General features: G+C 45.9%; 2 protein-coding genes across 5 annotated transcripts; both read right to left on the bottom strand.

The window, feature by feature from the left end:
* Positions 1-3068: 3068 nt before the first annotated feature.
* HTD2 (hydroxyacyl-thioester dehydratase type 2) lies at positions 3069-3722 on the bottom strand. The gene has a single exon (XM_007499976.3). It carries the CDS (start codon positions 3720-3722, stop codon positions 3189-3191), a length of 534 nt encoding a protein of 177 aa, XP_007500038.2. The 3' UTR covers positions 3069-3188.
* Positions 3069-9964, bottom strand: RPP14 (ribonuclease P/MRP subunit p14). 4 transcript variants are annotated; one of them, XM_001368679.5, is made up of 6 exons: positions 8168-9964; positions 7714-7825; positions 7544-7628; positions 6853-6929; positions 5957-6035; positions 3069-3915 (listed from the first exon to the last, which is right to left on the bottom strand). In XM_001368679.5, the coding sequence occupies exons 1-6, from the start codon at positions 8343-8345 to the stop codon at positions 3859-3861; spliced, it is 588 nt and encodes a 195-aa protein (XP_001368716.4). In that variant the 5' UTR covers positions 8346-9964; the 3' UTR covers positions 3069-3858. The 4 variants fall into 4 exon arrangements, with proteins under 4 accessions (XP_001368716.4, XP_007500037.1, XP_007500036.1 ...); XM_007499975.2 differs by having other exon boundaries at positions 8562-9964; XM_007499974.2 differs by having other exon boundaries at positions 8600-9964.
* Positions 9965-18489: the final 8525 nt, after the last annotated feature.

Raw genomic sequence — 18489 nt, 5'->3', positions numbered from 1 at the left:
AGGTAGGACGGAGCGGCGGGTTCCTTTGGCATCGGATGGGCTAGAAAGATGGCAGAAGCCCACCGGAAGCTCCCCGGCCCGAGCGTTGGAGGGCCGCCGCGGACCCACCAGGGCGCCCATGCCTCCAGTTAGCCAATGTTCCAGGGCGTCGGGCTGCGATGGGCCGAGATGCGTCCCTTTCGAGGGCTGTCAAAAGGCTGAGCCCCGGATGGCGCTTCGGCCAATTGGGCCCCAGAAGTCACTTTGCCTCGGCTCCAGGCGCGTCACCTCGCCCTCTGCGGAGCTTCTTCTCCCTTGCGGGTGAGCCGGGCCGCCGCCGCCGGGCCCCTGAGGGAGCGCCGCCTGGTCCGCCGTGACGGGGCCGCTGCTGCCCTCTCGGTGCCAGGCCTGTTTCTCTCCTTCGGACCCAGAGAACCACGACCCCGCGGCCGCCGGACGGCAGAGGCCGGAAGCCCTCCTGAGGAGCAGCCACGGCCGCAGCCTCTGCCCTGGGCCCACACGGGCCTTCGTGCTCTGAGCAAACCCATCCCCAGGAACAGAAGCTCCGTGGCTGGACGAAGGCACGAATAGCCGTCGCCGCCGTTTCCGGCGCCTGTTGTTTATCTGGGGCGACCACGTTTGGGTCCTGAGAGCCGTGAGAAGCGCAGCCCTGGCCTCCCCCGGAGCGAGGGCCCATTCCTGACCGCCTGGCGCTCCTCGGCGACCAGGGTCGCCAATGGAGCCACATTCCAAGAAGACCCCCGGACGCTCCCTGAAGCCCACGTTGGGTCTCCCTCTTCCCACGGGAACATCTCAGTCCTGCTTCCACCTAATCCAATCCCGGGGATGTCCTTGCTGCCATCTGTCCGCTGCCACCCTCTAGTGACCGCACAGATTCTCACCGGGCAGTCTAAGGCCCCTTCAGGCCTCCTCCCCCTTCCGGCGTGGCCACGGACGCCCCCATCCACCTCTGCCCTTAGCCGGGCCTCTTTATGAACAAAGATGTGCAGGCCCGAGACAAGACGTGGGGCCTCGAGCCCGGGGACCTCTCGCCCCTTCCCGCCTCCTGCTTGGGATCCCCCATTTCCTCGGACGCCCGGCCCTCCCGCCCGCCATCTTGTGTTTCACACATTCACACGGCCACCCACCAGGCGTCTCCCGTCAGAATGGCGGTCCTTGGAGGGCCGCGCACAGAGCACGTCCCCCATAGAGGCTCGCCGATCACTGGTCGAGATGCCCAACGAGTCATAAACGTCACAGACGTTGCTTTAGTGTGATCAAGAGCAACACGGAGACGTGTGGGAACCCCTGTGTGAAAGGATGCGCGTGCGTGCCGACAAACGTAGAAGATACACGGAACCACGCCGGGGAGGAGACACAAGCATTCGGGAGCCGCTCAGAGTTGTGGCCGAGGGGTGCAGCGGGCAGAGCACGGCCGGGCTCAGGCTCGGCGTCTGGCGTGAGCCTGGAGGGGGGAAGAGCACCCCGAAGGGGGTCCGAAAGCCTCGAGCAGTCGAGATGAAAAGCAACATTAGTTTGGGGTTTTGCGTCCATTTCTAACTCGTGGCTCGTGGCTCGCCAGACGCTTCTGGGGCTCTTCACTCCTCCAGCCTTCGTGTCTGGTGCTTTGGTTTAGAGGTAAGCGATGCCCGCGGAGGCCTCTTTCCCTCCCCACGAGACTCCGGCCTCTGGACTCACTCTAGGCCGCAAGCTCAGCGGGGCCACACACAACCTTCAGCCATTTCTCTTGTTTTGGGGGGTGGGCAGGCCGCAGTCCATCATGGGATTAACGCGGTACTTCTTTCGATTAGATTTACTGCAGGAAGGGCCCTCTTCACGCCTCATTACCAGAGAACTAGCCAAGAGAATGGGGCTAACCGCGCTCCAGTGTCATCACTACAGGCAAAACCCATCCACGCTCACATGGCCCGTCGAGCATCCCCCTCTGCTGGCTGCGGACATCCCCCCCCCCCCCCATCCCGCCTGCGCGATGCTCTCCCTCCCAGGATCCAGCCCAACAGCCTTCCTTCTGGCTCTGGGCACACCCGCTCCGATGGCGACCCTGGGAGCACAAGGCCCCGTGGCTGATCCTGGCCTTGGGAGGCTCGAACCCTGCCTCAGGCACCACCAGCTGCACGGTCCTGGCCACATCCTGTCTATTCCCGTTTCCTCCCCCGTAAAAGGTGGAGAATCGTATCCAGTATCTGACAGAGTTGTTCCAAGGACCCGACTCATCCTTGGGCTTTGCACCCCTTAAAGCAACGATGATTGCACGAAGATGAATTTCTAAAAAATGTTCTGTGGTTGCCTTTAACATAGAGCCAAGATAGAGCCAAGTCTACGAAATTCAAATGCGGATCTGAGTTTAGAGAACAAAAGCGGCTCCCACAGCTAAATCACGTTTAAAATACTTTTAAATTTGAAACAGCTGACTGAATAGAAGTCACTATAATGCCAAATGGCTACTTATGAACATTAATAGATTTGGGGGGCAGATGGGTGGCTCAGTGGAGAACCAGGCCTAGAGACGGGAGGTCCTGGGTTCAAATCTGGCCTCACTTCCCAGCTGGGTGCCCCTCAGCAAGTCACTTGACCCCCATGGCCTAGCCCTGACCACTCTTCTGCCTTGGAACCCATACGTAGTATTGATTTTAATATGGAAGGTGAGGCTTTTAAAACAAAATAAGAAATAGATAAGATGTCCTTTAAGGTAAGATCGGGTCCCAGATGTCGGCCCAGCACGGCCCTCCAGGCTGCGCTGCTCCTTGCCAAGCGCCGGCCTCATCGGTCGATTCAAGAGCATTAGTGAGGGCCGCTCTCCCCCCCCCCACTTACCTCTTATACCCCACCAGCTCCTCCCTCCAAGGCAACGCTGCACATTGATGCTGACACTCAAGAGACATGCCAGGATCAGCGGCCCTAAATCATTTCCACATACAAATCTGCTTCACGTGAAACGCTGGTGTGTGTGGGAGGCGAGGGACGCCCAGAGGGAGCCCCCAAAGAGGCAGACACAGAAATAGTTAAGGGATGTCGCTTCCTTTCTCCAGGCATGAAACATGTGAATAATGAACAGCAACTCCGCGTTCTCCACGATTTTCTCTAGTTGTGCTTTAATTTTCTCACACACACACACACACACACACACACACACACACACACACACACACACACACACGTCCGATTCTGGAACAGCTTTCACTCACAACTCAAGAACCCCGGGCTTCTGGAACCCGAACCTTAACCGTGCCTTCCATGACGGTTTTTCCTCTCTCTGGGACACAGCACGACACCTCCACAAAGGCCACCCCCATCTTCAGCTTTTTCACTTTGGCGGCCGCTACCACCGTTTCTCCCACATACAACGGGGCCGGGAAGCTGATGTCCTGAGAAATAAAGACGCAGCCGGGCCCAGGCATTTTTGTGCCCAGAACGGCAGAAATGAGTCCGTTGATCAAAACTCCATGGACAATCGGCCTTTCGAACTTGGTCCCCTTTGCAAAGTCTTCGCTCAGGTGCAGGGGGTTGGTGTCGCCCGTTAATGCTGAAAACGTGACCACGTCCCTCTGGGTGAAAGCCTTCGTGAGCTCAGCGTAGTCTCCAGCTCTGACGCTCAGCCATCGCAGCGGCCGCCTGCTCCAGGGAGCACCACAGGGCCTTCTTTTGTCCAGCCTCGGCAGGCCCAGAATTCTCGGCCCAATTGTGGTCAGGGAAATTTGGCGAATGGAAACTACTGTGAACATCTTTCTAAATTTTAACAGTGACAAACCAGAGCTACAGTGTCTTCAGTCTATAAATGCCGCGTGCATGGTTGGCTGGGAAAGACTGTTTCTGAAGTTCAGAGCCAGATAGTTCCTTCGAATTGCATTCCAATTTCTATTATTCTAATACAAATTCTCTACTATTACCAGATAATGCAAGGAGAAATGGAGAAACCTAGAGGAAAGGAAAAAACAACAATATGATACTGGAAGAAAATTAAGCAGGCGATGCATACTGCAACCATCTGACCGAGGCAATACCTTGACAGACAGACCGGCCAGGCCAGGCGATGACACAGTGGTAATAACAACGACAACATTTCCATAGTGTTTACTGTGTGCCAGGCTGCAGGCACTGTGCTAAGACACTGGATCCTCAGGACAATCCTGGGAGGTGGGTGCTGTAATCTCAGGCTTTTTGGTTATTGTTCAGTTGTGTCCAACTTTCAAGGGTTTCCTTGGCAAAGACATTGGAGTGATTTGCCACTTCCATGTCAAGGTCATTTTACAGATAAAGAAACTGAGGCAAACCGTGATTTGCCCAGGGTCACACAGCTAGGTAGTGTCTGAGGCCACATTTGAAACCAGGACCTCATGTCTCTAGGCCTGGCTCTATCTACTGAGCCACCCAGCTGCCCCACAAGTGATTTTCCTAAAGTGCCAGTCCAACCTGTCTCCTGCCCCTCTCCCTCAGTAATGACCAATCGCCTCCAGGGTCCAATATAAAATCCTCTGCTGTTCAAAGCCCTTCCTCATCTAGCCCCCATCTTTATGGTCCCCTCACACCTCTTATTGCCCCCAACACATACCCTTCGATCCAGGGACACTGGCCTCCTGCCTATTCCATGAACCTCCATCTCTTGGCTCAGGGCATTTTTTTCTGGCTGGCTGTCCTCCCATGTTGGGAAGGGTCTCTCTTACTATCTTTCTCTACTGGCCTCCGTGGCTTTCTTTATGTTCCAGCGACAGGAAACCTTTCCCAGCCCTTCTTTATCCTAGTGCCTTCCTTCTATTAATAACTTCCATCTGATCCCATGTATCACTCGTCTATACATATTTATACATTCTGATTGCTCTGTGATTGCTCAAGGGCAGGGGGACTGTCCCTTTCTTGGGGCCTTTCTTTGAACCCTGGCACCCAGTAAACAGTTCATCAAAGCTTCTGTTAGGAAGCTTTGTTTTCATTTTTCCCCGACACCAAGCTGAAATCTGTTTCTATACAACTTGGAGCCTCTGGGGCCAAGCAGAACACACCTAATCCCTCTTCCCTAAGAGGACTCTTGTGCTACTTATTTAAGGACAGTTTCAGGACTCCACTGTCTTCCCTTCTTCGGGCTCCCCTCCCCTCCTTCTTTTAACTGTTCCTGACAGGGTGAGGACTATTGTTTTCTCTCCATCCAGGCCACCCCTTGCTGGATTCATCTGAGCTGGACTCTGTCTTTCAAAAAACACAGCACTAGGCACGGCCAGGTGGGGGCTGACCAGGATGAAGGACAGGAAAGCCACTCTTCTTGTTCTTTAAAAAGAGCACAAACTTTTCTGGTGGTCAAATCACATTTCCCACCTGTGGGGAGCTTGTCTAGCTATAAAATAGCTTCAGTATAAATCTCAGATCTTTTTGGTGCCCAACTTCAGCAACAAGGGTTTGGGCATGGGGGATTTCTAAATCAAGCAAAGAACTTCCATGAAAATGACACTGGGCTTAGCTATCAGTATTATTAAGCATTCAGAAGCAAAGCTTGAGATGAACTGTTTATTTCAGATAAAAGTTCTACTCGGAAAAATACTCAAGATACACTTGGATCTTAAGTGCTTTCCTTTTCAAATCTGGGGAACACTGAAATCTCTTTAAAAAAAAAAACGGGGCAGCTGGGTAGCTCAGTGGATTGAGAATCAGGCCTAGAGTTTGGAGGTCCTAGATTCAAATCTGACCTCAGACACTTTCTAGCTGTGTGACCCTGGGCAAGTCACTTGACCCCCATTGCCTAGCCCTTACCACTCTTCTGCCTTGGAGCCAATACACAGTATTGACTCCAAGATGGAAGGTAAGGGTTTAAAAAAAAAAACAAACCCCAACTTAAAAACACCACCTAATTTTCACCCTCTTTCCCTCCCCTCCTCTCTCCCTATTTGATTGCTCTAAGTGAATAAAAACAGTGTGTGGACACCTTCTCCTCTCCTCAGTCAGGCCTGTAAACATTGCAAAGAGTCTGTACCTGCAGCACTCTGAAGGCACATTTCTTGTTCTGATAGAACCCCAATAGTGTTAGAGAGCTCCACAACTTCACAAGGCCACTATAAGAAAAAAAATCATCATTCACAAAGACGCAAAGCTGTATCTGTGCAATGTTTCCAATATCCTCAGCTCTTTCTGTATGTTTTGACAACTTGTTTCTGCCCAAAGCTGTCTTGACCTTAAATACTAAATCTTAAAGGACAAAAGATGGCAAATACACGCACGCACGCGCACGCACACCCACAAGCTCCACTAGTTTCTAAAACACTCCCACGTATATTTAGACATTTCTAAGTATGCAAAACATGCTTCTAATATGAAGAGATGCCAAATTCAAATGTCATTCATTTCCTCTTCTTAATGAAGCATTACCCCTTCGGTCTACTCCAATGTTCTTAGTAAATGCTCAGACACTTGAGCAGGACAATGAAGGCTTCTTACCCCTTACTCCACATTCTCAGTGACCCAATTGTCCTAGCCTCCTGCCTGACTCCCACTTTCCCTGGCTGTGCCCCTGCCTAGAACACTCTCTGCTCCACTATTGGACCTCCTGGCTTTTCCGGTTTCCCTCCAGCCTCAGATAAAGTCCTGCTTTTTGTAAGAAGCCTAACTCACTCATCCTCAACCTTCCCTGAGATTAGCCTCTCTTGTTCATACACTGAGGTTTTCCTGTTATCTCCCCCATTCTATTGTAAACAAATTGAGGGCAGGAACCTGGACCCAATGCCTGGAAGAGGGCAAGTATTTAATAAATATGAGCTGACTGCCAGATTTAATGAGTGTATTCTGAAGGGACAGAGTTCATCCTACTTCCCCACCAGTCACTCTTCCATGTCCTAAAAACTACTCAGCTATAAAAGGCTCCGGGGGTCATACCTGCTACAGATTCTCAGAATTGCTGACAAGGTCTTTTCTTCATAGGTCAAGACGTCAAAGGGTAAGGCAGCACCGACCTACACACAGAAACGATGCTTTTAGCACACAGTTCCTAATCCTCATTATTCCAACAGGAAATGTTTTCAACATTCATATTTTACCAACCACTTGGGACATTCCAGTGAATAAATATTAGATATCAAGTTAACAACTAGAAATTGTGCATGAAGAACATTTGCTGGAATGAGAATATTCAACTTTTACTTTTTTCTTGCCATATTCTATGAAAAGAAATGATGACAACCAGGCATGCCCTACCAATACCCTGTTACCCTTCCAAATATTGACTTTCCCCATCCTAGTTTCAATATTAACTTGGGTTGGCATCAGAAATTAAATGGGACTTTTTTTGAAGTTCTACAGAAGTCAGAGGTCACATGAAGTCCAGCAAACAACACAGGAAAAATTTAGAAAACTCAGAAAAGCATAATTAATCCAAATGTTACAATAAGGTACTATAATTGCTCCCAAACAGGAAAAATTCACTTTTTCTCTGGCATGAAGGGAAGAGGGCCAAAACATTTTATTATGATTTTCCAGAAGGGGATGGGGGCATGACTGTATTGGTAGAGCCAAGAAAGACCACTGTGAGGCCTTTCAGGAATCCTGAGGGCTTTCGAGCCTCCCTTACCTCTCCAAACAGGTCCTTCAGGGCCACCACAATGAGCTGCTTGAACTGGGCAGCGGTCAGCCGGGGTCCCTGCTCTTGAAACTCCCTGTAAAGAAAAGGGGGTGTAAAGAGTCCTCTTTTTCACGGCCAGATCCTTAAAGGGCAAAGACACTGGGAAAATGGACACTTACAGCTGGACTTTCATGTAATGGTGCTCAGAGGGATTTCTGTACACAATTCTCTGGAACGTGGCCACTGCCGGTGCCTTGTTTTCAGTCTCGCGTCTCATAGTATGGACTAGACCTGCAGAAAGGAACCAGGTGTCAGCGGCCCCAAACATTCCACTCCTGACAGTGATTCTGAGGGCTGCCCAGTCTTGGCCCCAAAGCCATCCCTCTTGACCATCATGACCCACAGGCTTAGCCCCTATGCTGACCTCTCCAGCCTCAATGGGTTCTGGGATGGGGGCAGGGCGGAGGGAAGCTTCCAGCTAGGCAGGTCCTGAAAGGTTCTCCTTCCCTATGCCAGAACCCAGAGAACTAGGGACCGTGTGGCCCACTTGACTGGGCCAGCCAAGGGGATGCATCAGGGAAGAACTAAAGGGTCCAGAATGGGATGGACGAAGGTCCCTATGGGGAGGCCAACCTGCTGCTCCTTCGGACTGAATGGAAAGTCTAGAGGCAGGAGAGAGGGATAGACAGAGCCTTGTTTGGTCCCCTTTTCCCCGGGTGGGAGGGGGAGGAGGAGGAAGAAGCTGCCAGCTGGGCCTCCGAACCCTGCACCACGGGAACCACAGGAGGGAAGGCCAAGTTATGTGCTGCATTTATTATGTAAGGAAGGAAGAAATGGGGCAGCTTGACGAGCCGCTTTTCCTTCCTTTTTTCGTTCACAGAAACGCTCCATTAGTTTGATGTTTAAAAAAAAAAAAAGAATAATTATATAGTAGGTTTTTTTTTAAAAAGGCTCGACAGATTGGGGTTGTCGAGCTCTGCCCTCATTCTCTGCAGAAGGAAGGACCAGCCCTAGGTTCGAATTCTACCCTCAGCCAGCTGATTTTTCACTCTTTCCTCCAAGTACTTAAAAAGCTGCTAGAGGCGGAGATCCCTGACTACTTGGGTTTTCAATGCACAGCCGGATGCAGGTCGATGGCCTTCTAAGCCTGGAGGCACGTTCACACATATATCCGTTCGTTCGTTCGTTCACCGGCCCGCCCCGAGGCCGCCAGTCTCCAGGGGATCTAACCTTGTGCTGCCCCTTCGCTTCTCGGGGAGCTCACAGAGAAAGCGCTTCCAACACCTCAACGTGCTCTGGGAACAACGGCGCGCGTGCGCGGCCCCGCTAAGAGCTTCCACACGGGTCAGGTGGCACAAACCGACCCAGGCTAGCCCGTCTAAACTGGAGACCTGATGGTGGTAAACCTGTGGACTGGAGGGTGTGCGTGCAAGCGCGCGCACGCAAGAGAAAGTGCGCCAGCCAGTACAGTGCGCCTGCGCACTAGGGGGCGTGCGCGCGCGGGCTAGAAGGTGCGGAGTGCTTTTCCGGGTCTTTAAGGCAGGGCATCTTGGGCGTAGAGGCCGACTGTGCGCTGCACCCTGAGTTCCCACGCTTAGCTCCTCTCCCCAGAAGACAGAAGGCCCCGGTCGAAAGGCCTGCTACAAGCCTTTGTTATTTTGATTTTTCTACTTCTCACGACCGCTTCTGCGAGTGAGGCGCCACCCCACGAACCCCCGAAACTCGCGGTTCACGTTCTTTTGGCCATACCGCCCTCACTTTGTCGGAGCCGGCGGAGCTCCTTCCGGAAACAGGCCGCGAAGACCGGATATGATGTCACAGCGCCCCGGCGTTTTCCTTCTACTTTCCCGGCTGATTTAAAGGGAGAGTGAGCTGGGGCTGAAGAATGTAGCAGGGAGAGACGCGGTCCCGTCAGTAAGGGGCACCCCAGTCTCTACGCGGAGAAAGAAATGGTTGAAGTGTGCCGTCTGAGCCCTGGGCAAGTCACCTGCCTTTCTCTTCTGGGCCTCGTCCTCGTCTTTTGTTAAATGGGAATAATAATCACAGCGCAGGGGGGGAGGGGGGGAGTGCTCACCAACCACCTTGGAATTCTGTAGGCCCTGGGTTGGAGTCTCTGCCCTTTCCAGGACAAATCTGCTCCCTAGAAGCCTCAATCTCCCCATCAGTAAAATGGGCATAAGAAGACCTAGTGTTGTGAGGCTCAGATTTTGTGTGTGCAAAGCGCTTCATGTCCTGTAACGGAAGTCCTTTCAGCTCGCAGATGCCACCCTTGGGTCGGGGGCGGACCCAAAGCCCGATCTTCTGATGTCTTAAGGCCTCCCTGCCTTTACTGTGGCCTTTTCTCTAGCTCACTTATAAACCATAGCCCTGCAGGACACACAGTAGGCACTTAATGAATGCTTCTGCTCTGAATACCCTCCACCTCCTCACCCCAACTGGTAATAGAATGAAAGTGCACCCCGCCCCCCCCCCCCCCCCCCCCCAGGTTCCACACCCAGAGCAGTCGAGGCTTCTTCCACATCACTAGTAGAGTTCTTGGTCTTGGTTCCTGTGACTTCAGGATCAATTTTTCATCCCTTCTTTACTCCTCCCAGACACTGGTGTATCACAGCATTGTCATCCAGTTCTTTACTGCTACAGAAAGGGCCCAATGAATATCCTGTTCTCCGAGAGCCGTTGCTCTCTATCTTTGGCCTTCTTCCGGTATCTTTCAAGTGGTGGCGTCTTCATCCCCTTTTTACAAAAGCATAATTCCAAATTCCTTTCCAGAATGGTAGTAAAGGGCCTGTCTTGGCACAGCTCCTCCAACACTGACTAATTCTGCCTTGAATCATGTCTGCCAATTCAAGGAGGCTGAGGTGAAACTTCATTTAGTTTTAGTTCAATACCCTCTTGTGGGTAATAATGATGGCAGATTACCATTTCCAGTCAATTCTTTTCAATTCAACAAACATCCTTGTTTATGAGGATCAAATGAGGTTATGTTTATACAAGTCTTGAAAACTTTAAAGCCCTCCATAAATGCTAACTATCATTTGTCAGCCTTGAAAAACAGAACTACCAAAGTAGTTAGAACAAATCTTTCAGGGCATCAGGACAAGAAGACAGTGCTTTGATTGGCTGAGCCAAAGCTCTGGGACTGCTGGAGTTTGTTTCCGGGAAAAGGCGCTTTGAAAGAAAATTTTCCAAGGAGCTGAAGAACTTGGGGTCCTAATACCTTCTGGGGAATGAAGGACAGAAAACACATACTGACTGGTCACAAGCAGTCTTAGGAAAAAGACTGTAGCCAGAGGTTGGGGTACCAGGAGTGGCCTGAGATACAATGGAAGAAACTTCCATGATAAAAACAGTGCTTAAGGTTTAAGTATTTAAGTTTTTTTTTTAACCCATACTTTCTTTCTTAGAACCAATATCAGGGTCACACAGCTAGGAAGTGTGAGGCCAGATTTGAACCCAAGAATTCCCATCTCTGGGCTTGGTTCTCAATCCATTGAGCCACCCAGATGCTCCCTTGGTTTGAGTATTTCTGTTACTCCTATTTAGGATATTTAATGGATGCTTGGTGGTCCATTGTTCAGTCAATGTCAGTCTAAGACTTCTGTTAAAGCAAGTTCCCAAGGGGCAGAGGCAAAGGTCTCAGGGAGAGGGTTCCATAAACAAAACTGATACATTATATACACCATTCTAAAATTTAAATTAATATCAATAACAATAACTCCAGTTTCTTATTTTCCAGAGAGTTTCATTCATAATCACCAAGGATAGGGGGCAGTTGGGTAGCTCAGTGAATTGAGAGTCAGGCCTAGAGACGGGAGGTCCTAGGTTCAAATCTGGCTCAGACCCTGGGCAAGTCACTTAACCCCCATTGCCTAACCCTTACCACTCTTCTGCCTTGGAACCAATACACAGTATTGATTTCAAGATGGAAGGTGAGGGTTTAAAAAAAAAAAGGACAGAGAAAGCAGATTAAAGCCTAATCTAACCTAACTGACCACTGCCTGACTCTCTGCCAGGCTCCCCAGCCACATTCCAGGAAACAGCAAAGGTGGTGCCACACCAAAATTTTTATCCTTCATTGTCCCCATGCACATGCATTCACATCCAATAACGCAGGATAAGCATGCAAATGGGATGCTGGGTAAGATGAGCTTGGTGGGTAGAACCTTGGGAAGAGAATTCTATAGCTATACAGTTCCCCCCCTCCCCCTTGTGATTCTTTGGGAGATGAGCATGTTGAAATCTCCCAGATTTACTTGCCTAGTCTCCCCAATGAATCATTTTACATAACCAGCTTATATCTCTAAAGATCTTTTACTAGAGGTACATATTGCACTTTCTAAGAGGAAATTACAGTAATTTGGGGATAAGAGGGAAATAAAAGAGAAAGAGTGCAAAACCAATGATTGCTAGGTTCATCAATTAGGGGGCAATTCCCTTTGGCATAAGAGTTTACATTAAGAGTAAATGTGTTCAACATCCCCTCAATTCAATTTATACATCCTAAATTTCATTATGGATCTTTTGATGCAGTATGTGGTTTCTGTAGACATCTTTATGGCACCTTCTCCAAATAGTTCACTTTCTTGATTTGGGGAGCAAACAAGCTTCTCTTCCTGAAATTACTCTCAAAAAAAATTTTTTTTAATCTTGTATTTAATGAAAATATACACCATGCAAATAGTAATATGATTACCAGGTGCCAAGCACTATGGTAAATGCTGAGAATACAAAAATAGCAAGATGCCTGGAATGCACACCCTCCTGTTAATTTTGAATATTTAAAATATAAGCCTCAGACACTTCCTAGCTGTTTAATGGTGGGCAAGTCACTTAATTCCCGTTGGTTAGCCCTAACTGTTCTTTTGCCTTAGAACCAACATGGTTATAGGACAGAAGGTAAGGTTTAAAAAAATTATATATATATATAATCAACCTTGAAAAACACAGAACCACTATTTTGAAAGAACAAATCTTTAATCAGGTTAACAATAAAAATAAAGGTAAAAGGTAGAGCTTGCTAGTGGAACTAGAATTCAAGCCGAAGTCACCAACACTGTTCTCTATGTCCTAGAAAGAGAAGACTCAAAGTTTTGTGATATGTCTGGATCCCAGTTACAATAAGGGCCCTCCCAAATTAAAAAAAAAAATTTAGATTCATATATTTAGACTTTGAAGGGACCTTAGAGGCAAACAAGTTCATTCCCCCCATTTTACAAATAAGTAAACTGAATCCCAGTGACTTGTCTTAAGTTTACACGGGTAACAACAGAGGCAGGATTTGAACTCATGTCCTCTTACCTCAAAGATCTTTCCACTAAAAAGAAATTGCCCTAGCCTACCATCATTTGGAGATGGTGGGGGAGTGAGGGGGGTGGGGGGGAGAATGAGTCACCATAGCTTGACCAGATCAGAAGTGAAACAGCTATATTTGGGCCCTTATCCCACTGCTGATTATCATAGAAACTTTGCCTTGCCATATTCCCAAGTGGGCAGGTTCATTTTTATTTGGGCTACCCTCCAAATCTGTCCACATTCCTCCCATAGACTCAGAACTCCATAGCTCAAGCAATCCACCATTTTAGTAGAAGGGATTACAAGGGGACAACACTTCTGCCACCAGTCTTATTTTTGTCATTTTTTTTAATTAATAGAATTTATTTCCAGCTATCTCAGCTCCTCCTTCCCCTCCCCACACCATAGAAGGCATGATCTGGCAAATAGATATGGATATATAGATTACATCTTTTGTGTTTCCATTCTCCAGTTCATTCTTTGGAGAACTATTCTTCAAAGTTATTCTTCAAATATTAATACTATAGCTGTATATGATATTCTCTTGATTCTACACTTTTCATTATTTCATGAAGTTTTTTCCATGTTTAAAAACAATTTGCTTATTGTTTCCTACAGTGCAATTGTATTCCATCACAATTTGTTTAGCCATTCCCCAATTGATGGACATCCCCTCAATTTCCCATTCTTTGCTATCACAGAGAGCTGCTATAAATATTTTGGAACATATATATTCTTTTTCTTTTTCCCTGACCTCCTTGGGAAACAGGTTGAGCATAGTTGTATAACTCTCTTGGTATAATTCCAAATTGCTCTCCAAAATGGTTGGATTAGTTCATAGCTCTAGCAACAGTATATTAACATCCCCATTTTTCGATATCCCCTCTAACATTTGTCATTTTGCCTCTCTATCATTTTAGCCAATCTGATGTGTAAGAGATGATACCTCCAAATGTTGTTTACATTTCTCTAACTAATATTGATTTAGAACATTTTTTCACATACTTATATATGGCTTTGATTTCTTCATCTGAAAACTTTATTCATATTTGTAATGGAGGGGGAAAAGGGATGGAGTCCCCCCACCACTGAGTTCAGGACCAGAGTGTGGTAGAGATGAAATGGTGTTAAAGGGTGGAGAGAGAGGATAAATAGTTTCTCCTTTCTCCTTCCTCAATAAACCCACACTAGCTGTCTTCAGGGTTATTAACTACTTTTCTTCAGAGGCAGGGCCGAAGTAAATTCAGGACTAAACAGCTTCTTCTTCCTTGGGGAGGAAATATAGTTCACCTCCCCAAAGCTTCTGGTCCCTCTCCCTGAATATTATGAGCAGGCACTAGATCTATAGAACAGCTATTTATTTGAGAAATACACAAAAGGGCAAGGTGAGATTGAGGGATAAGGTGCTGGGAAAATGGGAAATAGGAGGTCCCTAAAATCTAACAATTGAACCCCTTTTCCCCAAATCCTTCAGGGTCAGGCTGTGCCTTCCTGACCCTCTGGGGTCAATTGTGAGAGCTGTCTTGACTTCTAACTGTCCTAGTTACAATATGAAGTTCAAGAGCTACTTTGGAATGATGGAGAGGAAATCTTCCTGGGGTGGATGGCTTTATATCAAAAGTTCTATCCACTCCTTGTCTTCCATTGGATTCAGGGGGTCTAGATTCCCAGAAGGATGACCAAGGCTCAGGGGTGCTTTCAGAGCAACCTTTCTGAAGGGCTTCCCAAAGAGAAGTGAAGTTAACTGCTTAAGTTAATCAGCACTTCTCTGTTCTTTTTCTGGAATTCTGTTTCTCTTGCCCTTCCCCTGCTTGTCTTGTTCCTCTGGCAGATTGAGTCTAATTTTCCTCTTTTACATATTGTAATAATTAAATGTAAATCTCAATATAAAAACGTTATATTTTAGGAGATTTATTAAAGGATCATTAGAAATCAAGGTATAAAGAGGATACAAAATATACACCACATTAAAATCCCTGTGCTTAGCTTACCACTGTCACCAAGCTTGATGCCATCATGCCAAAGAGGCCTGAGAGGACTGCCCACTCGCTAATATCCTCTGTCTACAGGAAGTACTGAACAACAGGAAGTCAGTGGGCTCCCGGGAAACATAATTCTTTTTTAGGATAACAGATTTTCAATTATACAATATCTTTTGCCCATTGACTAGTTGGGATAGGGTGTATCGTCTTATAATTTTGACAAAGTTCTCCTTATTTAGTTATGAGACCTCTATCCAAGAAACTTTATGAAAAAGTTTCCCCAGTTTTCTGCTTTTCTCCTAATCTTGGCAACATTTGTTTTATTTATACAAAAGCTTTTCGATTTAATGCACTCAGCATTATCCATTTTATCTTGCAATGCTCTCCATCTCTTATTTACTTGTAAATTCTTCTCCTATCCATAAATCCGATAGGTAATATATTCTCTATTCTTCTAATATGCTTATGCTATCTCCTTTTATGTCTAGATCATGTGTCCATTTTGATCTTAATGGATAGTATAAGACATTGGTCTATATACCTAGTTTCTGTCAAAATACTTTCCAGTTGTTCAAACATTTTTTTTTAACCAAATAATGATTTCTTATCCCAATAGGCTGGATTTATCCTTTGTCAAATATAAGGTTACTATAATATTTACTATTGTGTCTGTTCTGTTCCATTGATCTGTATTTCTGTTTCTTAGCCAGTACCAGATAGTTTTGATAATTACTGTTTTATAATATAGTTTAAAATCTGGTACTTTTAGACCTCCTTCTTTTATCTCCCCCCCCCCCCCATTAATTCTTTTGATATTCTGATCTTTTGTCCTTCCAAATAAATGTTTTTTTCCCCCTAACTCAATAAGATAATTTTATAGTAATTTGATTGGGATGGCATTGAACAAGTAGATTGGTCTTTAGGTACGATTATCATTTTAATTATATTGGCTCTGCCCGTCCATAAACAATATTTTTCCAATTATTTAGATCTTACTTTATTGTGTAAAAAGCATAATCGTGCATGTGTAGTTAGATCCTGGCTTTGTTTTGGTAGGAAGGTTTACTCCCAGAAATTTTATTCTATCTCTGGTTATTTTAAGTGAAGTATTTCTTTCTATCTCTTTTTGCAGGATTTTGCTAATAATATAGGAAAATGATGATTTATGTGGGTTTATTTTATATCCTGCTTCTTTACTAAAATTATTGATAGTTTCAACTAACTTTTTAGTTGAATTTGTAGGATTTTCCATGTACACTATCATATCATATGCAAAAAAAGGGGTAGTTTTATTTTCTCTTTGCCCATTCTGATTCTTTCAGTTTCTTTGTCTTCTTTTATTACTATTGCTAGCATTTCTAATACTATGTTAAATAATATTGGTGATGATGGGCATCCTTGTTTTCTTACTAATCTTACTGGGAAGCCTTCTAGCTTCTTCCAGTTACAAACAATACTTGCTGATGATTTTAGATAGATTCTTTGTATCATTTTAAGAAAAACTTCATTAATACCTATCTTTCTACTGTTTTTAGTAGGAATGAGTGTTGTATTTTATCAAAGGCTTCTTCTGCATCTATTAATATAATTATATTATTTTTATTACTTTTGTTATTAATATATTCAGTTATGCTTATTCTTTTCCGTTTATTAAACCATCCTTGAATTCCTGGTATAAACCCTATCTGGTCACAATATATAATCTTTATGATGTAATGTAGCCTCCTACCTATTGTTTTATTTTTTCACTAATGAAATCGAACTATGCTTTTCTTTCTCTGTTTTTGCTCTTCCTGATTTAGGTATCCTTCCTTACTAATTATTTCAGATAATATTTAATATTGGAATAGATGATTTTTAAATGTCTAGTAGAATTCATTTGGTCTTGATGCATTTTTTAAAAAATTCATTTGTAGCTTATTCGATTTCTTTTTCTAAAATAGATTTACTTAGATATTCTGTTTCCTGGTACAGCTTTTATAAAAAGAGAGAATCAGAGAATTATAGCTGTAAGATATGTTAGAGGCCATCTTATTCAAAGCCTTCATGTTTCAGACGAGGAAACAGAGACCTTGAGTGGTTATGTAGACCACTGTAGGCAAATGGTTGAGCTAAGATTCTAGTTGGGTCTTCTAAAGACTTCAGCCTCAAAAGAGACTTGGTTAAGGACTCGGTGAGGAGGAACCAATGGGACGAGGAAATGTTATTCATCTATACTTAAGCTTGATTTTAGTCCAAATAGCTCCACCAAAGACTTGCATTCCAATAAAACATCCATAGCCTGAAGCTGGTTCTGCTGCTATGTCTCTCATGTACACAAGAGGGCGAAGTTTCCCAGTTTTTGCTTGTTTATCTCTGAGTTGAAAACAAAAACGAAATTGTTAAGGAGTAAATTCTCCAAGGTGATGATGGGAAGTAGAGAGAGTGCTGGAAGACTGAGTTCAAGGCCCAGATCCTGGCTGTGTGGCCCTAGGAAAGTCACTTGACCTCTCAGTCTAGGCAACTCTCTAAGACTCCAGTTGCAGAGAAGGTGCCAGTCTACTTCATTGGTAAAGGGAATTTTCTCTCCTAGAATTCCCTACTGTGGAAGAGGCTTGAAGAGAGAGCAGCATCTCTCACCTATCTCCATCGAAACTAGGTAGCCCTCAAGTGTCCTTCAGCCTGGGACAGAAGCTAATGGGATCAGTTCAGCTTCTTCCCCTTCCAGCCAGGCTTGCCTCCCTTGGTCAGAAAAATCCAGAGAAGAGGTTTCTCTCCCCTTTCTTGGTCAGTCACCCCCAGAGAGAGACAGAATCCGTCCCTCCCCCTGGCCAGGTCCAACTGCCTCTCCTGGGAACATTCCATTTGGAGACTTCTCCTTGATTGACAGCTAGATCCTTCACCTTGGTCTGCATGCCTGGCTTGTCCTGCAAATCCTCTCTCTCTTCAAGCCTCTTCCACACTTCACTGATAAAATCACAGGTCCAGGCCCTATTCCTATCCCTAAGGAAAATGTAGGGCAGCACCCCGATGTGTCCCCCAGACAACATCAACCTTGAGAGATTCCTTAAGGAGTCTTCTTTGGAGATATTTAAGAAAAGTACAAACAATTAGATTTTCAGGAATGATCCCAACCCAGTTTCATATCAGAAGACCAGTTCTTCACCTCTTCTATGTCATGGGCCCTTTGGGCAGCATGGTGAAGACCATGGACCTCTATAGGGTTTTCAAATGCATAAAATAAAATAAATAGGATTAGGTGCAGCTACCTGGCTCAGTGGAAACAGAGCCAGACCTGGAGAAGGGAAGTCCTGGCTTCAAAGCTGGCCTCAGAAATTTCCTGGCTTGGTGACTCTTGATAAATCACTTAACCCTAATTCTCTAGCCCTTACTACTCTTCTATTTTGGAAATGATACTTGGTGGGGAGGGGGTAGCTAGGTAGCTCAATGGATTGAGAGCCAGGCCCAGAAACAGGAGGTACTGGGTTCAAATGTGATACCAGACACTTCCTAGTTGTATGACCCTGGGCAAGTCACTTAATACCCATTGCTTAGCTCTTACCACTCTTCTGCCTTGGAACCAATACACAGTATTGATTCTAAGACGGAAGTTAAGACTTTATGTTTTTTTTTAATGATATTTAGTATTGACCCTTAGAGAGAACATAAGGGTTTAAATAAATAAATAACATTACAAAGGAA

The sequence above is a fragment of the Monodelphis domestica genome, chromosome 7 (assembly GCF_027887165.1).
Source record: "Monodelphis domestica isolate mMonDom1 chromosome 7, mMonDom1.pri, whole genome shotgun sequence".
Taxonomy (NCBI): domain Eukaryota; kingdom Metazoa; phylum Chordata; class Mammalia; order Didelphimorphia; family Didelphidae; genus Monodelphis; species Monodelphis domestica.
This window is presented reverse-complemented; position numbering and strand designations above follow the sequence as displayed.

Coding starts and splice junctions, on each gene's coding strand:
- RPP14 (XM_001368679.5), bottom strand. CDS start 8,345: ATGCAGCACATAACTTGGCCTTCCCTCCTGTGGTTCCCGTGGTGCAGG. Junction 7,826..8,167: donor TCAGTCCGAAGGAGCAGCAG/GTTGGCCTCCCC, acceptor TCCTTTCTGCAG/GTCTAGTCCATACTATGAGA. Junction 3,916..5,956: donor GTGCCTTCAGAGTGCTGCAG/GTACAGACTCTT, acceptor CCTTTCCTCTAG/GTTTCTCCATTTCTCCTTGC.
- HTD2 (XM_007499976.3), bottom strand. CDS start 3,722: ATGTTCACAGTAGTTTCCATTCGCCAAATTTCCCTGACCACAATTGGG.